This window comes from Fundulus heteroclitus, chromosome 23 (genome assembly GCF_011125445.2).
Source record: "Fundulus heteroclitus isolate FHET01 chromosome 23, MU-UCD_Fhet_4.1, whole genome shotgun sequence".
Lineage (NCBI taxonomy): Eukaryota > Metazoa > Chordata > Actinopteri > Cyprinodontiformes > Fundulidae > Fundulus > Fundulus heteroclitus.
The window spans coordinates 12,316,108-12,338,130 of record NC_046383.1 but is presented as its reverse complement, the minus strand read 5'-3'; the positions used below and the strand labels follow the sequence as shown (position 1 = coordinate 12,338,130).

General features: G+C 36.9%; 1 protein-coding gene across 6 annotated transcripts in view; it reads left to right on the top strand.

Annotated features, from left to right (window-relative positions):
* Positions 1 to 22,023, top strand: part of ldb2a (LIM domain binding 2a) — a 114,818-nt gene that overhangs the window by 54,480 nt on the left and 38,315 nt on the right. For all 6 annotated transcript variants that reach the window (XM_036127172.1, XM_012870850.3, XM_012870849.3 and 3 more), the window contains exon 3: positions 18,664 to 18,836. In XM_036127172.1, coding sequence (XP_035983065.1) covers positions 18,664 to 18,836 — 173 coding nt within the window. The remainder of the gene's footprint in view (positions 1 to 18,663; positions 18,837 to 22,023) is intronic.

Below are 22,023 nucleotides of genomic sequence, written 5' to 3'. Positions count from 1 at the left end.
CAAAGAAAACTTGCTCAGTCATTCACCTCAACAGGAAGTAGTCACATGGCACAAGGACTACAACTGTCCAGGAACGTCAACGATCACACAGCGTGTTCCTGTGTAAAATCTGACTGTTAGAAACAAGGTGTGCAGCTCATCAACATGACCCTCATGTGCCAACGAAACCAGTTAGATTCAGTCTACATGTAACTAAGAATGAATATTTATTTCTATCATTTAATATAAATGTTCGAGTAATAAGCTGAAACTTAGCCTCAAAAACAACAGGCAGTGGTTTAATGATTGAGGATGTTTCAGCCCAACTTTACACACAAACGCAGCAGTAATAGATTGAAATACATAGCTATAAACAGTTATGAAGAGTTATGTAAGTATGCAGAGCTGATGCAATGTGATATATATATATATATATTTGTATCAAATGTATATTTGGGGTATACATCAAATGTATACCCCTTCGATAAATTATGTCAAGCTCCCCACTTTTCATCTTCCCCTATCAACCAATATGTATATTTTTTTGTTTGTGTCTTGAGTGCTCCTTCTTTCACAGCCACACAGGAAATTGAACCACAGACCTCTTACTCTAAAAAGTGCCTTGCTCTGAATTATTAAGCTCAGCCAAAGCGATGAAGTTTTTGTCTGATGAATTTATGCAGAATGCAAACACTATGGATCTTCCCTGACTCTCATTACTCCCCTTTTCTCATTTTCCTCCCATTTTCCCACCTTTCTGCAGTGCAGAGAACCGCATTCACTGCATAATCGCCTACTGAGTGCTTCTGACTTTCATGTCCCCAAAACACACACATAGCCGACCTTCTTAATTTGGCTTCATAATGTGAGGTACTGCACCAGTTTGTAGCCAGAACCACTGATGTGATAACACTGACAGGTCTTTTTGGTCTGAGTTTAAGATTTTATCTTTAAAATAAAAAAAGACTAATTTATTGGTAAACAAGACTAATACCAGGTCTGATGAATGAAGAAACTTCTCAAAAGCAGGCAGAGGTTTCTAAATGGCTCTTTAACTTAGCAGATTGTATATGGTTCACAAAAAAGCAAACAGATAAATATCAAAATAATGTATTTTAAAGGAAAGCTTCTCCTCTGTCCTGTAACAAATAAGATGTAGTCTTTTGAGGTTTGATTTTTTTTACAAAATACTCTTCCAAGCTAACTTAGGTTCAGCACTTTATTAATAATTGGATGTTATTAATAAGCACAATGACAAGCAGTCATGATGCTTTATTTTTCCCCTATTGTAATGTCTAAAATCCAGTTCTGAATTTGCAATCTACATTTACATGTATTGTGCATTAACACGCACAACTAAATACAAAAGATTTTTATTTATTTTGCTGTCAACTCATCATCACCAAGAATGTCAAGATAATTTGGATCTTTAATGATTCAATTATAGGCATTTCAATGCGGAAAATAAACCAAAGGTTCTTACAAAGATAATTTAGCATTTTCTTCTTTCTTTTGTAGCTTTTTTTCTTATCCTGCCAGGGCCAAACATCAAACTCTTGGTGGTTAGTTGTACCTCCACATAAGACTTTCTGTAGCTATCATTAGGTTTTGTTGTAGCCATTTAAGTATTTTTTTTCTAGACAAAATATAGTGAGTTTGGAACCAAAATCTGTCATTTTTATATTTAGAATTATTTTGGTTACTTTGTTAATATTTAGACACTCCCATTAATTAAAGAGATTAAGAACGCACCGTAGGGCGTGATGGGAATGGCCTTTGTTTGTCTAATGTCCGCTGTGATGATGGAAGGTTTAGTAAGATTGTTTTTTCCACCACTTTTTTGAATTTGTAACATCAGACTAAGTTAACTTTTGGTTTTACCTATGTTGTAAGAGATTTTTAGTTATTGTTTTGTCCATATTTTTTAGTGTGGAAATTGTCCGTCGTGCTCCATCAGTTTCCAGCTCATTGTGGGCTCAGTCCTTGGTTTGCAGGGTTGCTCTGGCACACTGGCATTTTTTTAATCAAAGGTGAGTCTGGGTCAGGTGCTTAAAATGTAGACACAGCTGGGTTTTCAAGATCCAAACACAAATAAAAGTGGTCCTGTAATAGACAAAGAAGGCCAGTTAAAACTTTTGACATGGCTCTGTGCCAATAAAGCAGCTCTTTCTGCAACTTGTTAATGGAAATATTATGGTAACACACAATGATGATATGATATATATATATATATATATATATATATATATATATATATATATATATATATATATATATATATATATATATATATATATATATATATATCGGGCTGCTGCTTATTTAAGTAAATGGATTAATCTATCAATTATCTTTTAAATGAATCGATTAAAAATGTGTTTTGTCATCTTAAATGCAAAATGTATATCTATTTTTGTACAATTGACACTTAATTACTGCTCTGAGTAGGTGGTTGTTTCAGCAAATGGCATGTTTCTAGAGTCTGTGGACTCCAAGTAACGATTATACGATTACTAAATTAGTTCACAAGTATTTTTATATATATATATATATATATATATATATATATATATATATATATATATATATATATATATATATATATATATATATATGTATATGTATATATGTATATGTATATGTATATATATATATATATATATATATATATATATGTATATATATACATACATATATATATATGTGTGTGTGTGTGTGTGTGTAGTTTTTTTCTTTGATTTCAAAAATCCATTACAAATTAATGCGTGTGGACTGTTTTTTGTTTTTATTTTTATTGTTGAAGTTGTTCCTAGTATTATGATTCCACCTTTGAAGATAAATGGGTCAAACTTATCTTCCACAGACCAAATTTGTTCTGATATTTGTGCCTAAATTAGTGAAGTAATGGCACTTTTTTCCACATCTTTATACTGTATGCTTACATGTATTTATTTCTGACTATACATGTGGGTGTGAGTATTATATCAAGCATCATCTGGTGTCCCTTGGTAGATCATTACTGTACTTGCATATGCTGTCTGTCTGTGTTTGTGTGTATAGATGTGCTCTATGTGTGTGCGTTTAAGTAGATGATAGATTCAGTAAATTCGCAACATATTCTGTCCTAATATTGCCTTGCATTGGTGGGTGGCTTTGTTGGACTCTGAAGTCTATTTTTATTGTAGTCCACCTGTTAACCACCTTGATGTTTGTGCATCTCGATGCATCTCCTGCTTCTTTGTTATTCACAAATATAATTAGATCTGCATAAATATGATCAAATGAAATTAACACAACTGTATTTCGTTGGAATATCTGCATGAAACGTTGAAATTCCCCTCTAAAGGTGTGTCGCATTCAAGTGAGTGTGTTGCAAGTCAAATTCCCAGAAATTCTAAGCTTTAATAAGTCATGAAAATTTCCAAATTTTACGTCCGTGGTACTGGTGGCAACTATTTGTTTTGTTCATAGGAGTTCTAGCCGTGTAATTGGGGTGTTATTACACTGTGACAAAACTACAAGGCCCAGGATGCACAGCAACAAATAGCCGAACATCCAGCTTTCCACATGGACTTGTGTAGTGCACACAAACTGGACTTTATCTTGTACCAACAAGAGCCCTCTCCTTCCATATCATTTCGAATGGTTTCACTGGACATTAGATTTTGGCCAAAAACCGACTAATTTCCAATATCAGGGAGTGTTTCCTTGAAAATAGAGTGTTTTCAATGCCTTTTTTTTCTATTGTTTTGCCTGATTATACAAAAGCTCCCAACACGAATGAGACATTTCTCCTACGCTGATTTTGTTTCGTTCAGGAATCCAGAAAGCTTTTAAATAATCATCAGTAAACTGTTTATGTGTCAAGCTTGGAACATGAAGCTATTTTTGATTTAATGAAATAATTAGATGCTTGCTGTTGTAAATGTAAAACAGCTTTGTTGTGAAATAGCTATTATGGTTAAAGTGTTAGACTGTTGAGATTTTGAACCGAAATCTCCCTCTAAGCTTTAGAAGGAAGAATAGAATCCAGTTTTAATTGGTCGTTTAATGTGACAACCAGCTTTCATTAGTAGGTTTCTCTTTAAGTGGATTTTTCCCAGTTCTATCATGATTCAGAGTTGGGAAACCACCAAGACATCCCAAGCCCAGTTGCCACAAGATACCCCCACAGCTGGTCAGTGTTTGACTGAACTAACCAGCTGTTTTTCCAAAGATCAAGACCATCCTCTAAACGAAGAGACGGGTGTGGAACCCTCATGTCCAAGCCAGTTCCAACAGTCAACCAGCAGTACGTGGCGGGACCAAAGTAAGAGACTCTTGTGTAGGAAAACCGGACAGGTTTTGGTGAATCCAAGGCTTTAGAGTCATCTTTCACTTTTTTCTGTCCCCCCTTTGATTAAATTGGATATATGAAGAAAAAACCTTGGCCACAAAACCTTTGCATTAGGTTCTGAGACACGGGACAAACACTTATATTTATTTATACATATTTAGCCAGTAAATAAGAGTTTTTTTTCACAGTTTTCTTTTCTTTAATTAGTAGTTTTGTACATTGTTATACATGTTTTTGCTTAGTTAATCAGTAGTGAATAACCTTTCGTCAATAAGGCAAATGAAGCTAGTTTTAAAATGGTAAATGGGCAGAATTTATATCAAGAGGATCTAGTCATATCAACGCAAGTTTAGCTGTGATCGCATCTGCTTAAGCCAATAAAACTTAGGTCACCAAGTGTTTTTTATGCTTGATTCTTCATATGCTTCATTCTGAACCTACTATAAAGTAGGTTCAGAATGAAGGTATCTTAATTCAGTTACTTTTTGTATTATGTAGCTCTTAATTGGAAATCAAAATGTCCTGTACAGTACTTAGTGAAAGTTCTTTAAATCCTTTCTAGAATTTTTTTAATCCTAATTTTTTTAACCTAGTCATTTAATTTAATGAGTTTAGGCTTTATGAACTTTTAATTGTTGTCATTGGAAGGCATAGAGTTAAACACAGAGGGTGGAAATGAAATCATTTGGTGTGTTGTGCACATCTGGCTTATATCACAATCAGTGATAGACTAAAATTTAAATATGTCAAGGTTATTTTTGCGCTTATGTTTACATTTTAGCCTTTTAGTCTTTTCAAAGAATAGTTTTGTATAAGTTTTAAAACATTACCAGGTACGCGTCTTTTTAAAAGACAGGCAAGAATTTGTTAGGGATTTTGTTCTGGTCTCAACACGATTTTATGCAAATATAATTTCTTGTCATACACTGTGCATAACACTGTGTACGACACTATATATGCACTATGTGTGTGTCTATTTGTCAGTGTCTGCATGGCAGCTACAGACCCTTCTGTCTTCTGACGCCCCACTCTGGCTTTGGAGCGGGAAAAAAAAAAAACCCTGTTGCTGTTTCGCAGAGCCACGCTGCTGGCAGGAGTCCTGTGGACCGACGGGGGGAAACAATCCCAACAAAGTGGCATGAATTAATGTGACTAATTAACACCACGTTAATTATTTGTAAATTGCATGTTTGGGTACACATTACTTGAGAGACATATGCTGCTTGTCGTGTTCGTCCAAACAAGTGCCAGCTAATCTGTATCTCTGGAGTGCCCCAGTGACTGAAGACGGGCCAATCAGCACCGCGCAGCAAAATAAAAACTCAAGCAGCAGAAAGAGGGAGGAGAACAGCAGAGGAAAGAGTAGCAGCAGTAAGAAAGTTTGTTAGGTTTCTAGTCTTCAGTGTGATTGGTAACACATCTTTTACTGAAGGATACAATGTGCTCTGCTGTGAAAGGGGCTTCTAGTGCTGTCTTCTAAGTCAAAGTGGAGATTTACTTTAATCCTGTGATTAACATGTTTGCATGCCAAGTTCAGTTGAGAGTTTCTACTTTCAGAACAAATCCTCTTATTTATTTTTATAAAACTGATTTTTTTTTTAAACTGTGTTAAATACCTTTAGAAATTTCTTTCATTTTTTTTAATTATTGCTAAAAAAATAGGCAGTCAGCTAATGAAAACTATTGGTCCCTTATGAGCGACAATATTTAGTAAAATGTATGCATTTTAATCGTACATTTTTTATGTAGAAATACAATAGATAGGAGCACAATCCAGAGGTCACATTGTTTTAAAGTTAACCGAGTGTTTACTCAATTCATCGGTTTTATTCATTTTATCTATTCAGCATCAGTTCACAACACTTTGTCTCAAACATTGTAAATTCTTTAAAAGAACACAAGAGAACGACTTTGAAGGCTTTTGTTAGTGGAAACGATGGTTTCGCCCTTCCTCCCGACCGGGTTTAGCAAGAGCTTGTAGCGCGTCAGTAAAGATGATGGACAAGTGGTTTATCCAATCATATGCAAGGATTTTTGATAAGGCCCCTCCTGCTGATTAACATTATGGAGCAATCCCAGATGGATGCGTGGAGCCGTGTGGAGCTCCGCGGAACTACATCCATCTGGCGAGAGTCGGGTTATTAGTTTTGCACTTCCTCAGTGGTATGCTGTTAATGTCATATTCATTAAAATATTTAAGTACATTCTACGTAGCTGTTGTTTGAAACAGTGTGATCCCTATTTAATTTTACTACAAAGTGTATTTTTTTTTTGTATTTCTTGAAATGCATTATTGTTTACCTCTATGTGGAAATTACTGGTTATTTTATATGCAGTTGTACACTGCTAATGTGCAATAAATATGAAGTTCTACAACATCTAGTTTGTATCATTGTGCTTTTATTACAAATTATGAACATAATAGTTATCATATGTACATAAATATATTGCTACTGATAGGTGTCTTGACTCCCACCAAACACTAACATGGTACAGATTACTTTGCCTAGTAACTAGTTACTTTTATAGTGCAGTAACGGGTAAGCCAGTTACTGTTTGGGAGAAGAAACCATAACTAGTTACTTTTTAAGTAACTTGTCCAAGGTTGGTCGTAGGAAAGTTAATAATAGGGCTTTGCTCATTCAAAAGAATTCTGGACCTCTTATCTTATGTAGAAATAATATTTGAACCTTTGAACATGAAATAAATGCTAATCTACTTCAGGGCCTTTGATGTTGATAGTTTTCCCACTTAAAATCTTCAGTAATATAATATACAGTTTCCATCACTGCTAACCAATTACAATCACCATCTGCTGTCAATTGAAAATCTGCAGCTTCTTCAAGATTCTAGATAAAGTTACAGATAACTTGAGACCTTAACCTGCAACCAGTCTGCAAATAAACAACAGTATTTGCACACAGCTGAGAATTAACAAAAGCTTAATGAAACAAATATTGTTAGGTTGAATGCATAGATTGTTTTTTATAAGCACTTTTTTATGTTCATATGTCCTAATATTACTGTAGCTCCTCAGTCTCTAACTTCAGTCCTGTACTGCAGCTTTCAGATGGCCCCTGGTCCAAAGCACCAGAAATGGGTGAATTACCTTTAAGTTCAACAGAGTCCTGCAGGTTATTGCATTCAGGTGTGTTCAAGCAAAGGCACGTCTAAAAGTTGCAAGATATGAGCCCCGAGAACTGGAGTTTGAGACCCCTTCTTTAGATGAACTGAAAACTGAATTGAAAATTAGTTTACCAAGACTCAGAGAGTCACAATGCATTTTTAATCAATTTTTTCTTACCACTGGTGAGGAGTCTTTGCAGCATCTCAGCTTCAGTGTTTGACTGCAGCATAGAGGGATCCTAAAGGTATTTGAGCCTCAGAAAGGAATTTATCTGAGGCGAAACACAGAACTGCTGTGCTTGAAATGATCCAAGAGTTGCTAGCATGGCTACTATTACATGCTTATCTATCACTGTGTCACCCGGAGTTACGCACGCTGACTTTTATTAGAACAGTTTTGGTTGAGGAGATGCAACCAAAAATCCTGCATGGTTTGGTGAGATGGGCAAGGAGCAGATCGGTGATTCACCTGAGCATCCCCCTGCCAATCTCTCCATCTGTTTTCCTCGTACCCCCACAGCCAGACTTCTCTCCCTCATCGACGAGCACTCCTATGTATTTTTTTAGCTGTTCTCCTAGTTTCCTTACTGTTTCTCTTTCATCCCTTGCTCAATTTTTTTTTTCCAGTCCCAATCTCTCCAACTACCCCCCCCCCCCCACCCCCCCACCCCTTCTCCTCAGAGCTCCTCCGCATTAGCAGTCAGCTCCACTCCTTGGCGTACTTTGTTTTTCAGCTGTGGTGGAGACCAAGTGCGGGAGGCTGCGAGATACAGAGAGAGCGAAAGAGCATCATTTACACAGTCATCTACGCCGAGCACGCTCCCCCCTTCCCTTCTCTCTCCTCCTCCTCCTCCCAGTTGCTGCTCACGATGCCAAACATTTTATGTGTTATTTAGTCATGCCTGACTTTATCGAATTTAAAAAAACATGCCAGTCACGGGTCCACTCTCTGCTGTTTCTCCCCCACGCTGCCCCTCCGCACCCAGCCACTCACATCATCCTCGTCTTAGACCCCACCATCCGGGTCTGACCACAAAATCCTCTTGAGCCAGTGTCTTAGGGGACATTTCACTTCTAAATGAAGTTTTATTCCCAGGCCAGACCCTCCCAACATCCTCACCCCCCAGCCTCCAACCTCCACTGCCTCCTGACCAACCAGCCACCCTGGGGGAAAGAGAGAGAGAGAGAGCATAATTCTAGGCAGCAGAGTGTTGACTCTGAGATGGATTATTTCTGCTTGAAATCTGAGGCCATGTGCTGCCGGATAATGTGGCTATCCATTTTTTTTTTCTATTTCTTTTTGCACCAGTGTTCTAATAATGAAGGTTTGACGGGCAGGAAAATGCAGAAGACTGGAGAGACCTGTTCCGCTAGACGAGGAGCAGGAGACGAAAGGAAAATCCACAAAATGCTCACGTTCATATAGTCCCAAAGTCAGGATTTACTTCTTCTGTTTTTTGCTGGTCTGCTACAGGGCTCTTCGCAGGCCACACATACTTGTCTGGATTAAAGAGTTGATCTTAAGTGAACCCACTGATGTCGAAATGAAAACAAACAAAAAAAAAAACTTTAGGAATGTTGCAGATTATTAATGGCGTATCCCTCGTTTTTAAATCTGACATACTATCAATTATTCATCGGCCGATATAGGATTCTAATGGGATGATGACCTCAAATAATAATACCATACTCTCAAGGAATTTACACAAAAAAATGTTCAATATTTATGGGTTTAAAGGTTTTTTAAAAAGAGAAACCATCATTATTGCTGCTTACAGATAAAACATATCGATTGCAGTTCTAATAAATGTATATTCAAAATGCATTCAACATTTTCGTATTGATACACAGACTCACATAAAATTGTAGAATAAACACCTGTTAATTTTAGCTGGCTTCCATGTGTCTATTCTGCAGCATATTACCCCTGGTTATGCTTCTGCTGCTTTTGGAGCAACATAAGTGCAATTTAATATAAGTATATAATATTAGCTGGTAATTGGTCGAGTTTAGATAGCTAGCCTGCAGCCGTCTGCTTGTCAGATACGCCATTCTGTAACATTCTTACGGTGTTAGAGTTATAAGAGTTATAGCTGGGACTTTAGCTCCTGAACCATGACTATCCGTGCTTTTTGCAATCAGTAATATCTCTAGACTTTTTTAGTCATGAACAATGAACAGAGACTATGATATTTCTGGAACCATTGATGTGTTAAATACAAACAGGAAGCCTTTCAAGACTGTTTTTGAAAGAAAAGGTCACTTTAGGCTGAGATAAAGAATCACAACCCCTGCCATTTACCCTGATTGCAGATTCTCTAAATCTTTGAAACACAGTTTATGGTAAGGATGGATAGGGAGTTGTACTGGCAGAAAGAAGGGCTCACCAAGGGCAAAAATTATGCAAGAGCAGCCATTGGCTGGGATGCTCTTGCTCCATACAGCCCAGGAGAAGCCTCAGGTCCATCTAACACTTTAACTGGATTCTTAGTACTTTAAACCACTGGACTGACTGACAGAATATTTTAGTCAAATCCTACCTTCCTAAAACATTTGTACACCGTCATGCCTAAAAGGACCTTATGGTTACAATCAAACAATCTCTTTAAACCATGTTTTGGTAAACAGAAATTAAACTAGATCTTAATAAGTTTTACCTACTTATTAGGCAAGGCAAGCCAAGTTTATTTATAAAGCACATTTCAGTAATAAGACGATTCGAAGTGCTGTACATGAACAGAACAAAAAACAGGGAAATAAAAAGCATTACAGACACAGAGAAAAAAAACATTGCATCGGAATAGTAGCAAGTGTTTTGATTTAAAGGAAATCAGGGTTTCAGCACCTTTACAGACCTCTGGGAGATTGTTCCAGATAAATGGAGCATAGGAACTAAATGCTGCTTCTCCATGTCTGGTTCTGGTTCTGGTTCTGCAGAGCAGGCTGGACCCAGAAGACCTGAGTGGTCTGGAGGGTTGATACACTGATAACAAGTCAGTGTGATGTATTTAGGTGCTGAACCATTCAGGGATTTGTAGACTAACAGAAGGATTTTAAAGTCTATTCTCTGAGATACAGGGAGCCAGTGGAAGGACTTTAGAACTGGGGTGATATTCTCTACTTTCTTAGTCTTAGTGAGGACGCGGGCATCAGCGTTCTGGATCAGCTGCAGCTGTCTGATCCACTTTTTAGGAAGACCTGTGAAAACACCGTTGCAGTAATCAATTCTACTAAAGATAAACGCATGGATTAGTTTTTCCAGATCCTGCTGAGACATTAGTCCTTTAATCCTGGAAATGTTCTTCAAGTGATAGAAAGCCGACCTTGTAACTGTCTTTAGATGCTTTTGGAGGTTCAGGTCTGAGTCCATCACTACTCCCAGATTTCGGGCCTGATTGGTGGTTTTTAGCTGAAGCAGCTGAAGCTGTGTGCTAACCTTTGATCTCTCCTCTATTGATCCAAGAATTATTACTTAAGTTTTGTTTTTATTCAACTATAGAATATCTGGCCACATCCATGCATTGATTTCTTTTAAGCATTTACTCAGTGCTTTAACTGGTCCATAGTCATCTGGTGACATGGTGATGTAGAGCTGTGTGTCGTCTGCATAGTTATGGTAGCTGATGTTGTTGTTTTTTTATGATCTGAGCTAGAGGGAGCATGTAGATATTGAAGAGGAGGGGACCCAGGATGGACCCTTGGGGAACCTCACATGTGATTTTTGTCGTCTTTGATTTAAAGTTACCTACTAACACAAAAAAAGTCCCTGTCCTTTTAGAATAATTTAAACCAGCCGGGTGCTGTACCAGAGAGGCCGACCCAGTTTTCCAGGCGCTCTAACAGAATGGAGTGATCGACAGTATAAAATGCTGCACTGAGGTCCAATAGTACCAGCACTGTGGTTCTTCCACAGTCTGTATTTATATGGATGTCATTAAACACCTTGATAAGGGTGGTCTCTGTACTGTGGTGAGCACAGAAACGTCAAAGCGCCTGGTCATTGTTAAGAAGGTGTTTAATTGTTGAAACTCATCTTTTTCAAAAATCTTACTGATAAAGGGGAGGTTTGAGATGGGCCTGTAGTTCTGCAGAAGTAGTTTGTCCAAATACTTCTTTTTCAACAGTGGTTTGATAACAGCTGTTTTTAGAGACTGGGGGAAAACTCCTGACAGAAGGGATGTGTTTATTTTCTGAGTCAAATCAGACGTTATGACAGGCAAAACTTCCTTAGAGAAAGCTGTGAGTAGAACATTGAGGCAGCAGTAGGAGGAACTTAGCTGGTGAATAAAGTATTCTATTAAATAGAGTGTTGAACATTTTAGCTTAAGAAAGTTTTGCAGCTATATCAAAAATACATATTCTTAACAATTTTTTTGTTAATTTATTATAATCTTTTTCAATGTAGGATACATTTCTAACTGCAAACACGCTCTCATGGGCACCCCAGTTCAAGAAGGTTTGATATACCCATAATTCAGACCAAAATCAAATAATACACGGATGAACAAAACTTACTTATTATCTGACTCAGGTTATTTCGACTACGTTGTTGAATTGGGCTTAAAACAGTGATGTGTTGCAGTGGTAGTATGTTTCTTATCCTATTTCATTTTATATAATGTGAAAGTTGTCTTTCTGATGTTTGAATTGCAATTGCACCAGGAAACTATGAGCCATTTCTCGTGGTAATACATCAAAACTGTAACATTTTCTTTATTGTTGCTTATAGATGTCCGAAAATCAATTTAGCATGTACGGTGATTCATCATTCCTCTTATCTAAACATCAGTGTTCAGCCTGGGTTTCATTATGTTGTTGCCCTTTTAGTAAACAGATATATTTTATTTAACTTGAAATTTAAATCAAATTTGAGACATGTCTGCTGGGATTTGCATACATATACAAGGGGGCAATAATAGTTTGCAGGCAGAAGAGAAAAGTATCAGCTCAGGCTGGAGCAGATACTGCTTCAGATTCCCTGTGCATTTGATAAGTAGCTGCCCTTAAGCAAGTCAATTTGCTCAAGTGGAACTGGCCGGTGATGTTTGGATGAAGCAGGTGTTTGCAGAGTTGCTCTCAGACGTGTGCGTGTACCGCAGCGTGTAGCTTATAGCGATACCGAAATAACAGCAGCAGAAGTAGGCTCCTTAAGAATATGCTGCCACGATGTTATTCTTGCATCTGCACATCTGCTCAACAAGTAACTAAAACTGCAACACTGAGGTCTGCAGTCAACAGTGGAGGCTGCAGGTTTTACTTCCAACGGAGAGCTGTTCGATGCAGATGCTCTATGTGGGCGGTGTGCAGATGATTAATCCACATATTCATTTGTGCACGAAAAACAATCTTGTTTTAGATTCAGGAGAAATTGTAAACATGAAGATGTCATTTTTTTTTCTTTTTTTTTATCTTATCTTAATTCTTCAACTTGCCTAATTGATTAATTTGTGAGAACTAAATCAAACATCAGTTGTAGTTCATCAGTATAGTTCCAATTATCCAGTTTTGGAAGTTTAATAGTTTACCACCTGTTAGTGTCTTCTATGAATTAAACTGGATTCACAGAAACAGCAACATTTATTGGCATCCCTGGGTTTGAAAATGCATTACCATAATCTCATGTTAAAAATGCTCATATAAAATTACTTACTACTCCATACGCTGTACTAGTCGAGGCCTGTAGGTTTTTATTTAAAACATACTGGTACTTTAAAAAGCTCTTGATGCCAACGCATCCTGACAAGATTCTCAGGACTCTTGGTAGAGAAACAATCCCACAGCATCACAGATCCTCCACCATACTTAACAGTGGGCAGGAGATGCTCTTCCGCATATTTATCTTCTGTTTGTGTTGCTAAAAAAAACAATCTTAGTCTCTTCTGACTAAAAACCTTGGCCCTCGTTAAAGTTGTGGTGGCATGTAGCATGGTTGCATTAGACTTTTTTTCTGGGATCACTCCAAAAAAATTAAAAAAAATTAAAAAATGGTGGCTTGTTGGTTGTTGTGGCCACAAGTTGCTTTGGAAATTTTAAAATACCTTCTTTACCAAACTCCTTACTGTGCCTGGTGTCGATTACAAACGGGTCCTCACCAGCATCATGGCCAGTACCTAAATGGCCTTTGTGTCACATTTATCTTCCAGGGAAAAAAAGAAATTCATGCAATATTAATTAGAAATTCAAAGATGATGTGGTATTACCATCAATTCTGCCATCAGTGATTTTTTTTAAATAGTAATTTTCCCAACTGAATAAGCTCAAACAACAGGTTGGATTTTTCTAAGATTTTCAATACAGCATTATGCTACCACACTAAAATATCATTCTTATCTTTAAGCTTTGCATAAATCTTTAACCAGGCTGTGAAATGATGTGTCCAGCACTGTTTTGTTGTATTTCTTACCTAATGACTTTATATTTGAAACAATATGGGCTGTTTTGTCAAATTTTGGGTTTTTAATTATGCATTGTTTTGCTCAAGCTCATGTTTTATACATTGGGCTTCAGGATTTTTTTTGGTGTATTTTGGCAGAAAGAGGACTTGCAACCTTATTTAAGGTTCTTTTTGGGGAGATATTGATGAATTTTTGATGATGATGTAGAGAGGCGGTGGGACAAAAAAGCAACAAAAAACCCCGAACTGCAAAGCTTTTAAAACTCTTCTTGAGAAAACAATTTTTCTTTAAATTTTACAAGATACAGTCCTGATATTTCCAGTATCAAAAAAATATGTAAAAATAAACAAGACCTGTAGAATACATCCAGGTATGCAGAAATCGGTTTCTGTCTGGACTTTGAAACACATCCATAGTGTTGTGTAGCATGGATACTGTATCATCTCTGTTTCTTCTCCTCAAAGCTATTAGCTAACTGAGAAAAGATAGAAACCCGCCAAAACCTGAGGATATAGATGCACTGGAGACACTCTGTTCCTCCCTGACTCCTCATCCGGTTTTCATTATGCAGACTGCTCATTGTCTCCTCTGGCTTCTGCAGAAAGTTTGCACTGCAGAAGCTGTCTGTCTCAATAAGTCAGTTTAACACTACGCTAAGTCATGCAGTCTTATTATGCTAAAACAAAATCCGTTTACACAATTTTCTGTGCAGTCTTACATAAGAATATGTGCGTTATTCATATGTATTATACAGAGAGACTTATCCTGGGAGAGGTATACTGAAGGGTTTAGTGTTTTTGTTGTTGTTGTTTAAAGACAATACTTTAAATGTCAAGTGTTTTGAAGGATTTGTATGAGAACATTTATTTGACGTTAAGAGGAGAAATCTGGTGTTTGAAGCCCAGTTTGTGTTGCTGGCACAACGTGTTGATATATAGCAACTTTAATTTACAAACATTTGTTTTGTAAAAGCCGTACCGCAAAGGTCTGCTTGGAGGCAAACTTTGGTTGGCGGGTATTTTTCAGGTGGAAGGCATATTTTATCTGCATGCAAATATATGTTACAAATTGGATGGACTACTATCAGCAGTGGTGTCCAAATCTAATATCGATTTTAGTGGCGTAATTGCTTGAGCCGTTATAAGTAACGGTGACAATATGGATATAGTGTCTGCTTCATTGAGAGCTCTGATGTCTAAATGACCTCAATTAGAAGGGCATCTTTTTCATGAATTATATATTTGAATGCACCATCATTCAGATGTTTTATCAAGACTCACCTTTTCATGTTATAATTAAAAGCAACCAAGCAGCCGACCTGATAACTTTGCTGCTCCTCTGATTGTCGTGGACATAGAAGGTGTCACAAAGTAAACAGGAAGTGTTGTTTTCAGTTACTGGAACACCTCGTCCCTTCCTGTTTTCTTCATACTTTTTATCCAGTCTCTATATTTATGATTTAATCTAAAAAGAAATCAGGATTAAGAAGTTTGCTTTGAGATTTGTTAATGATGAAGCCAGTTAGCTTTTAGATTGTAGTTTTTGGATTATATAGGGTTTTTATCATATCACTGGGTGTACGTAAAGATATATTGTTATAATACAATGCAGTCATATCCAATAAATAAGAATAATAAAAGGTTCATTTATTTCAATAACTCAATTTACCAAGTGAAAAACAATATACATATTAATTACTCATATTACTCATATTAATTACTCAAAGACTGTTGTTTTCAAGCCTTTAAATCAATTTAATATGAAGACTTTCCCCTTACATCTAATTAAAACAATAGGATATACATTTAAGATTAGAATATTACATCAGATGAATAATTTATTTTTATAAATGTGTATGCTACTACTACTACCACTACTACTACTACTACTACTACTATGACTAATACTACTACTACTAATAATAATACTATTAGTACCTGTTTAATGTTACTTTCAAAAGGTACATTTAATCTGACAAATGAGTCTCACCAGAGCTGATGGAATTTTACTGTATATTGCAATTTTCAACACAGTTATGGTAGCATGCATATGCTTTTCATGTTTTCATGCAGAAATGCATTTGTATGATATTATTATATATGCACGGGTCTATTGGTTGGAATAGTAGACACGTGTGTAAATTTTAATTATATATTTGGATGTTTGTAGCAAAGCATGCATCGGCTGTTTGTATTCAGAATGAAACTTCCAACATAATTCTCACATAAATGCTTACATATCAACTAGCAAACATTTACATTTTATTTATATAGCACCAGTTCACAGGACATGTCATCTCAAGGCTCTTTCCAAAGTCAAATTCAGTCAGATTTTACAGATTGGTTAAAAGTTTCCTCTCTAAGGAAACCCAGCAGGTTGCATCAAGTCTTGACAAGCAGCATTCACTCCTCCTGAAAGAGTGTCTGCATTGTTGATGGCTTTGCAGCAATCCCTCATACTGAGCATGCATGAAGTCACAGGCGAAGGTTAGGGTTAGGGTGGAGAGGACAGACTTTTTAAGATTCCTCCTGAAAAAAAGAAAAAAAAGAAACAGACAGCGCTCTTGTTGCTGTTTGTGTGCTGAGCCCAGAGGCAATTAGTCTAGCTTAAAATATCTCCAAGAAGTAGGGAATAGCACGGCTCTGTTCAAATGTATGGCTATCAGTCTCTGTGAAGTTTTGTAATGATCTTCCTTTATCTCATTTGTTTAACCTGATAACACACAGGTGTGATGCAAAAATAGCAGGTTGATTTGTGGAGCTTCAGTCCTGGCACGCAGCCAGGCCAGATGCCTCCTGCTGTTTGCAGTTTTTAATGCAAAGTCAAACTAATTGTTTCTCTGCTTCAGCTCAGAACTGAAGAACAAGCTGAGGACATGCATACGGGTTTTCATCTGCCTCAAATTATTCCTTTACGGTTCAAAAAGCAATTTAAGTAGCAAAGCTTGGGCTATATCGACAAATACATTTAACCTGATACTAATCCATATCGTTGTTTACTGACACATGCATTCAAGAAACACCAGTAAGATTGTTATTGGTGGAGATCTTATTTGGGCTGTAACAGTACAGTTACTCGTACCAAAAATATCTTCCACAGCCCTGTCGGTTCAGTGTTCACCCGGACCGAATAAATACAATGTGGTTCTATACCTGAACACATGGAAAAGGTCTGTGTGAAGAACAGTGTTGGGCAACTTCAACAAGTAACACCAAAACAAACCGGTGAGGTCCCCCAGCTTCTTGGTTTCTCACACATTTACAGTGGGGAAAGAAAGGTGGACAGAACTAGAACTTAAGGTCAGCGCACGCTTTTCCCAACGTCAATTAGGTGCATAGGTCCCTCTGCACTGAACTCAATTATTCACCTGAGGCAACGTCAAACTGGTAATGGAGAAAAATCAGCTGACGTCCAAATTGACTGCTGATAACATCCAATGAGCCCAAACTCCATGCACTGTATTAAATGCCAGTCGGAGGAATCTTTACCCGACAGCTGCCATGCTGCTTTCAGGTGCAGCTGGTGAACTGTTAGAAATTATGTTTCTTGATGAAACCGTACCAAAAACATGCCAAGCCACGACTATAAGTAAACGTGTCCCATTTAAAACATATATGTGATCTAATTTGAAAGGGTTGGTAGCACTGTTGCCTTGCAGCAAGAAGGTTCTGGGTTCAAATCCTCACACGGGGTCTTTCTGCATGGAGTTTGCATGTTCTCCCTGTACATGCGTGGGTTCTCTCCGGGTACCCCAGCTTCTTCCCACAGCCCAAAAACATTACTATTAGGTTAGTTGGTCTCTCCAAACTGCCCTTAGGTATGAGTGTGTGCATGTCTGTTAGGATTTTGTTTAACACACCAACACAAATCAGTTCATAACTCTGAAGTGGAAACAATTTGGATATCTTTCTTTCAGTGTTTTTGCATATGAAAATCTGAAACTGTGGCATGAGTTGTCATTGGGCACAGTGGTCACAGGTAATAGGACTATAATGGTAAACATAGCCAAATCCTGAGAAACGTTATAGCAGAAAAATAAGCCTAAACGTATAGCCAGATCTACGATGGGATGGTTGAGATTAACACATACTTATGTTTGAATAACCCAGTCACAGTCCAGATCTAAATCTCACTGATTCTCTAAGCGATTCTCTCCATCCAGTCTGACTGAGTTAGAGCTATTTCACAAAAAAGGATGGGTGGAAATTCCTTTATAGATGCCCAAAGCTGGTAGATATATACCAAGAGAATTGCAGCTGTAATTTCAGCAGCAAGTTTGACTCAGGAGGGGCTGAATACATATGTGCACCACCATTTTTGTTTTTGTGACCATGTATAATTATTTCCCACTCAACAATTATGCACCAGTTTGTTTTGCACCGTCTCATAAAATTACAACAAAATAGATTTAAGTTTGTGGTTGTGACATGAATTCAAAACAGCTCAAGTGGCATGCACATGTTTGCAAAAGACTGTACCTTCAACTAATAGATAATGTTGCAGTACCATTCCCAGGCTGCCGCTCCAGAGTCTCCCAGTGGAAATATGACTGCTTAAATGAACAATGCCAGAATGTGTTGAAGTGTCCTTGAGCAAGACATTAAACTCATTTAAAAAAAAACTCATATGCTACTTGGTTGAGAACTAAAACCTGCACAAACAAAGAGTAAAAACGAAGTAACTGTACATGCACATGGTGTGCAGTTTATTGGCCTGTAAAAGATCTTTTGTTTATCCATAAGCTGACGCTGTTTTTCCCCACATCATTTCCTGTTTGGCCTCCTCCAGCATTCAGCATTTGTGTCCTCTCCTCCCTCTGTCCTGCAGCAATCGGACGGACGTTGATACCCCGTTATTTCAGCACAGTGTTTGAGGGCGGCGTCACCGAGCTCCATTACATCCTGAAACACTCCAAGGAGTCCTTCCACAACTCCTGCATCACCCTGGACTGTGATCAGTGCACCATGGTCACCCAGCATGGGAAGCCAATGTTTACAAAGGTAACACCTGACCCTTGAGCTTCCCTCGCCATAAATAATTGATCACGCGCTATGATAATGGCCAGACAGGGTGTTAAAGTGCTTAAAGATCAAATCCATTTAAACCCTTTGATTCCCTTTTTTCTCTCTTTCTTTCATGCTGTTCCTGATGTTTGAAGTAGTACTTGATGGTTTTACCCTCAGACACAGCAAGGCGCTTGTGTCTTTATGAATCAATAATGAAAAACATGTTTCTTGTATTTTAAAATGCTTATTTTCGACCAGAGCAGAGATGAGTTGAGATTTTTATGTCAGCTAATCACTAACGGTGATCTTTCTGATAATTATGTCTCTTCATAATAAAATCAACTGTTTTATCACATAAATAACAAATGTCATAGTTTTATACAGTAAGAAGTTGCTCTCTATGATTGTACAAAATTATTCACAGAAAATAATTACATTTTTATATTTAATTTAACTATGCAAATCGGTTTAAAAGATATGTTATATGTTTTTTTTTTTGGCCCTATATTTGTACTAAGCCATGTAGTTGTTGTTGTAAAATGTCCCATATATTTACTTTCCTGTCTTTTATCAGAAATCTGGCCTTTCAGCCCTCTGGCATTTACCATGTTAAAGACACAGGCTGATTCCTAAGCCTGCAGGTACTCCAAAGGCAACGCTCTCAGGACAGGAGTAAGATGTTTGCAGAGTGTGGTTTAGACTCTATTGTAAGTGACACACAGATGGAAGCAAGCAAAAAGGAGAGGAAACACTAATTGCGCAGGTAAAATGATCCAAAGCAGACACAAAGGTCCTCTGAAAGCAATAATGCTGAGCTCATCGGCTTTTGTCTTCGGGGACAGAATTCCCCTGCGAGGTGGAGTGAATATCTGCTCCTCCACGGTCTGATCCAGATGGCTCGCTGACTCTTAGTGTTCTTCTGCTGACTGTCTAAATGAATCTGAGGCCAGATACCTTGTCAGCGCCAAGCAGCTGAGCTAAAGGGATTCCATGTTCCCTCTACCATGAACCCTGAGACCAGATTGTTCTGACATTAAATGGCTATACAGCCCTCTTGTTTTCAGGACTTGACACTATGCACTCACTCACAGGTATAGGTGTGTGTGTGTGTGTGTGTGTGTGTGTATGAGTCAGATATTCAGCTTTTTATCTGACCTGCAAAAGGCTTGTAAGGATCAGGTTTAGCATGCAAAATATGGTGATAATTTATTATATTGGGCTATTATAGCTTTTCCAGTTTAGTTGTTTTATTATGTTTTAAAACACAAAATAATATTAGGAAGTAAATAAAATAAAATATGGGTATGTCTGAACATGGTTAAAAAAAAGCACATTTTGTAATAGAACAGCTTTTTTAGTAACTTTGTTTTAAAAAAAATACATTTCCACTTTTAATTTTGTCTTTTAAAATGTCCATCCAAAAGTACTGTAGCATATTGATTTACCAGCTGTAAATATATTATGTCGTGTAATCTTGTCTAAAGGCTGCTTTCAAAACTATTATTGCATTTCAACGGATTATGTCGATACATAGCTTAGAGTAAATAATGCTGCAGTTTCTACTTTTGTAATTGTAATTTAATCTACAACTAAACAGGGATGCCACAGATCTTTTTGATCATGACTTAAGCATTGCAATTTAAAGAGACTATATACACAACCCAGATGCCCCCCCCCCCCCCCGCTATAGAATTTACTTTAGAGTTTGTGCAAAACTTGTCACAATGACCCAATAATAAAATAAATATCTTCCCTTGCATTAATATGTAGAATTTAGATACATGTTGAGAAAATATTGTAATAATGACCCAGTATAACATAACCTCATCTTATGCTACAGTATGCAGACGCTCTGTCTGCAAAGATGAAGATTTACTTGGCTTAGTATGGGTAAATATGTACGTTGCTGCCCTGGAGTCTGAATCTTGATTAATTCAGCTAATATTTATTTGACCTGTTGGGAGCAGTTTTAACTGTAAACAGAGCATTGAATTTTAAGGCAAACTTTAATTATTAACCCATTTTGCTCATTTGGTTTATTGTCTCATACTAAAAAAGAATGAATTTCGGCTTGTTATTGAGATGTCTAGTGAGCTGCCATGTAAACATGTTATCCATTTATTTATTTAGTTTTTTATTTATTGAGTTTATAGTAACAGATACAAAGTAACAGACAAACTGAGAAAGCAGCAGTCCCATGCGCACATCATGGTGCTGTGAGCATTAGCTAATTTGCAGCACTAATCCCTGTATGGGCTTTTAAAAACAGTATATCTATAATACTAAATAGATACTAAATCGTAATCATGATAAAAGAGTTGACATTGATATTAACAACGTATTTAGACACAGACAAATACAATAATTTACTGCCATTGAAACATGGTAGTAAAAAAAGTTTTTCTTTGATAAGCATAGCTAAGACGTGCTGCTAATTGGCAAGGACTGACTGGTTAAGAAGCATAGCTTTAGCATTAGCGCTGGGGCCAATCAACGTAAAGCTGAATACAAACTTCAGCACAGAAACGTCAAGTCTACAAGTATTCTGACAGTTCCTGACCTTTAACTGAAATGACATATCTATATTTTTACTATACAACTCACATAATCACATCAGACTTACTACCTCCCACTAGAGATATTAGTTAAATGCTAATGAAAATATTCGTGTAGGATTTTGTTTTGCAAAAATATAGGACACTATCATTAAATGTAAACAATATCACGCAGCAATTTAATTGTAATAATTTTGGTAGCTAATATTACCCTCCTTCAATTGTTGGATGTTTGTGGTGGGAAAAGAAGCAGGTTTATGTACTCTGTAGGGGTTGCAAACAGAACCTATAACAATTTGATAGATTTTGATAAATGAGGTTTATAAAGCGACATTTGTTTTAATGATATTCAGAACAATTGTGATTATTTTAAGGAGAAATTCTATTCTGTACGCACTCTGTGCATACAAAATGAGAAATAAAGTTGTCTAAATCTCTAAGTCTAGGTCTAAAAATGCAGTTGTAATATGTTTTACTTTTGATGGGTTTTGTTCATTCTTTGAACTTTAGTTAAAGTAGTTTTATCAGAAGATTAGCAGCAAAAATTACAACTACAGGCCTTATTTTTGATCTGTCATTCTACATTTTAATAGGACCCTTTAGAAATTTTTTCTTTATTTATTTAT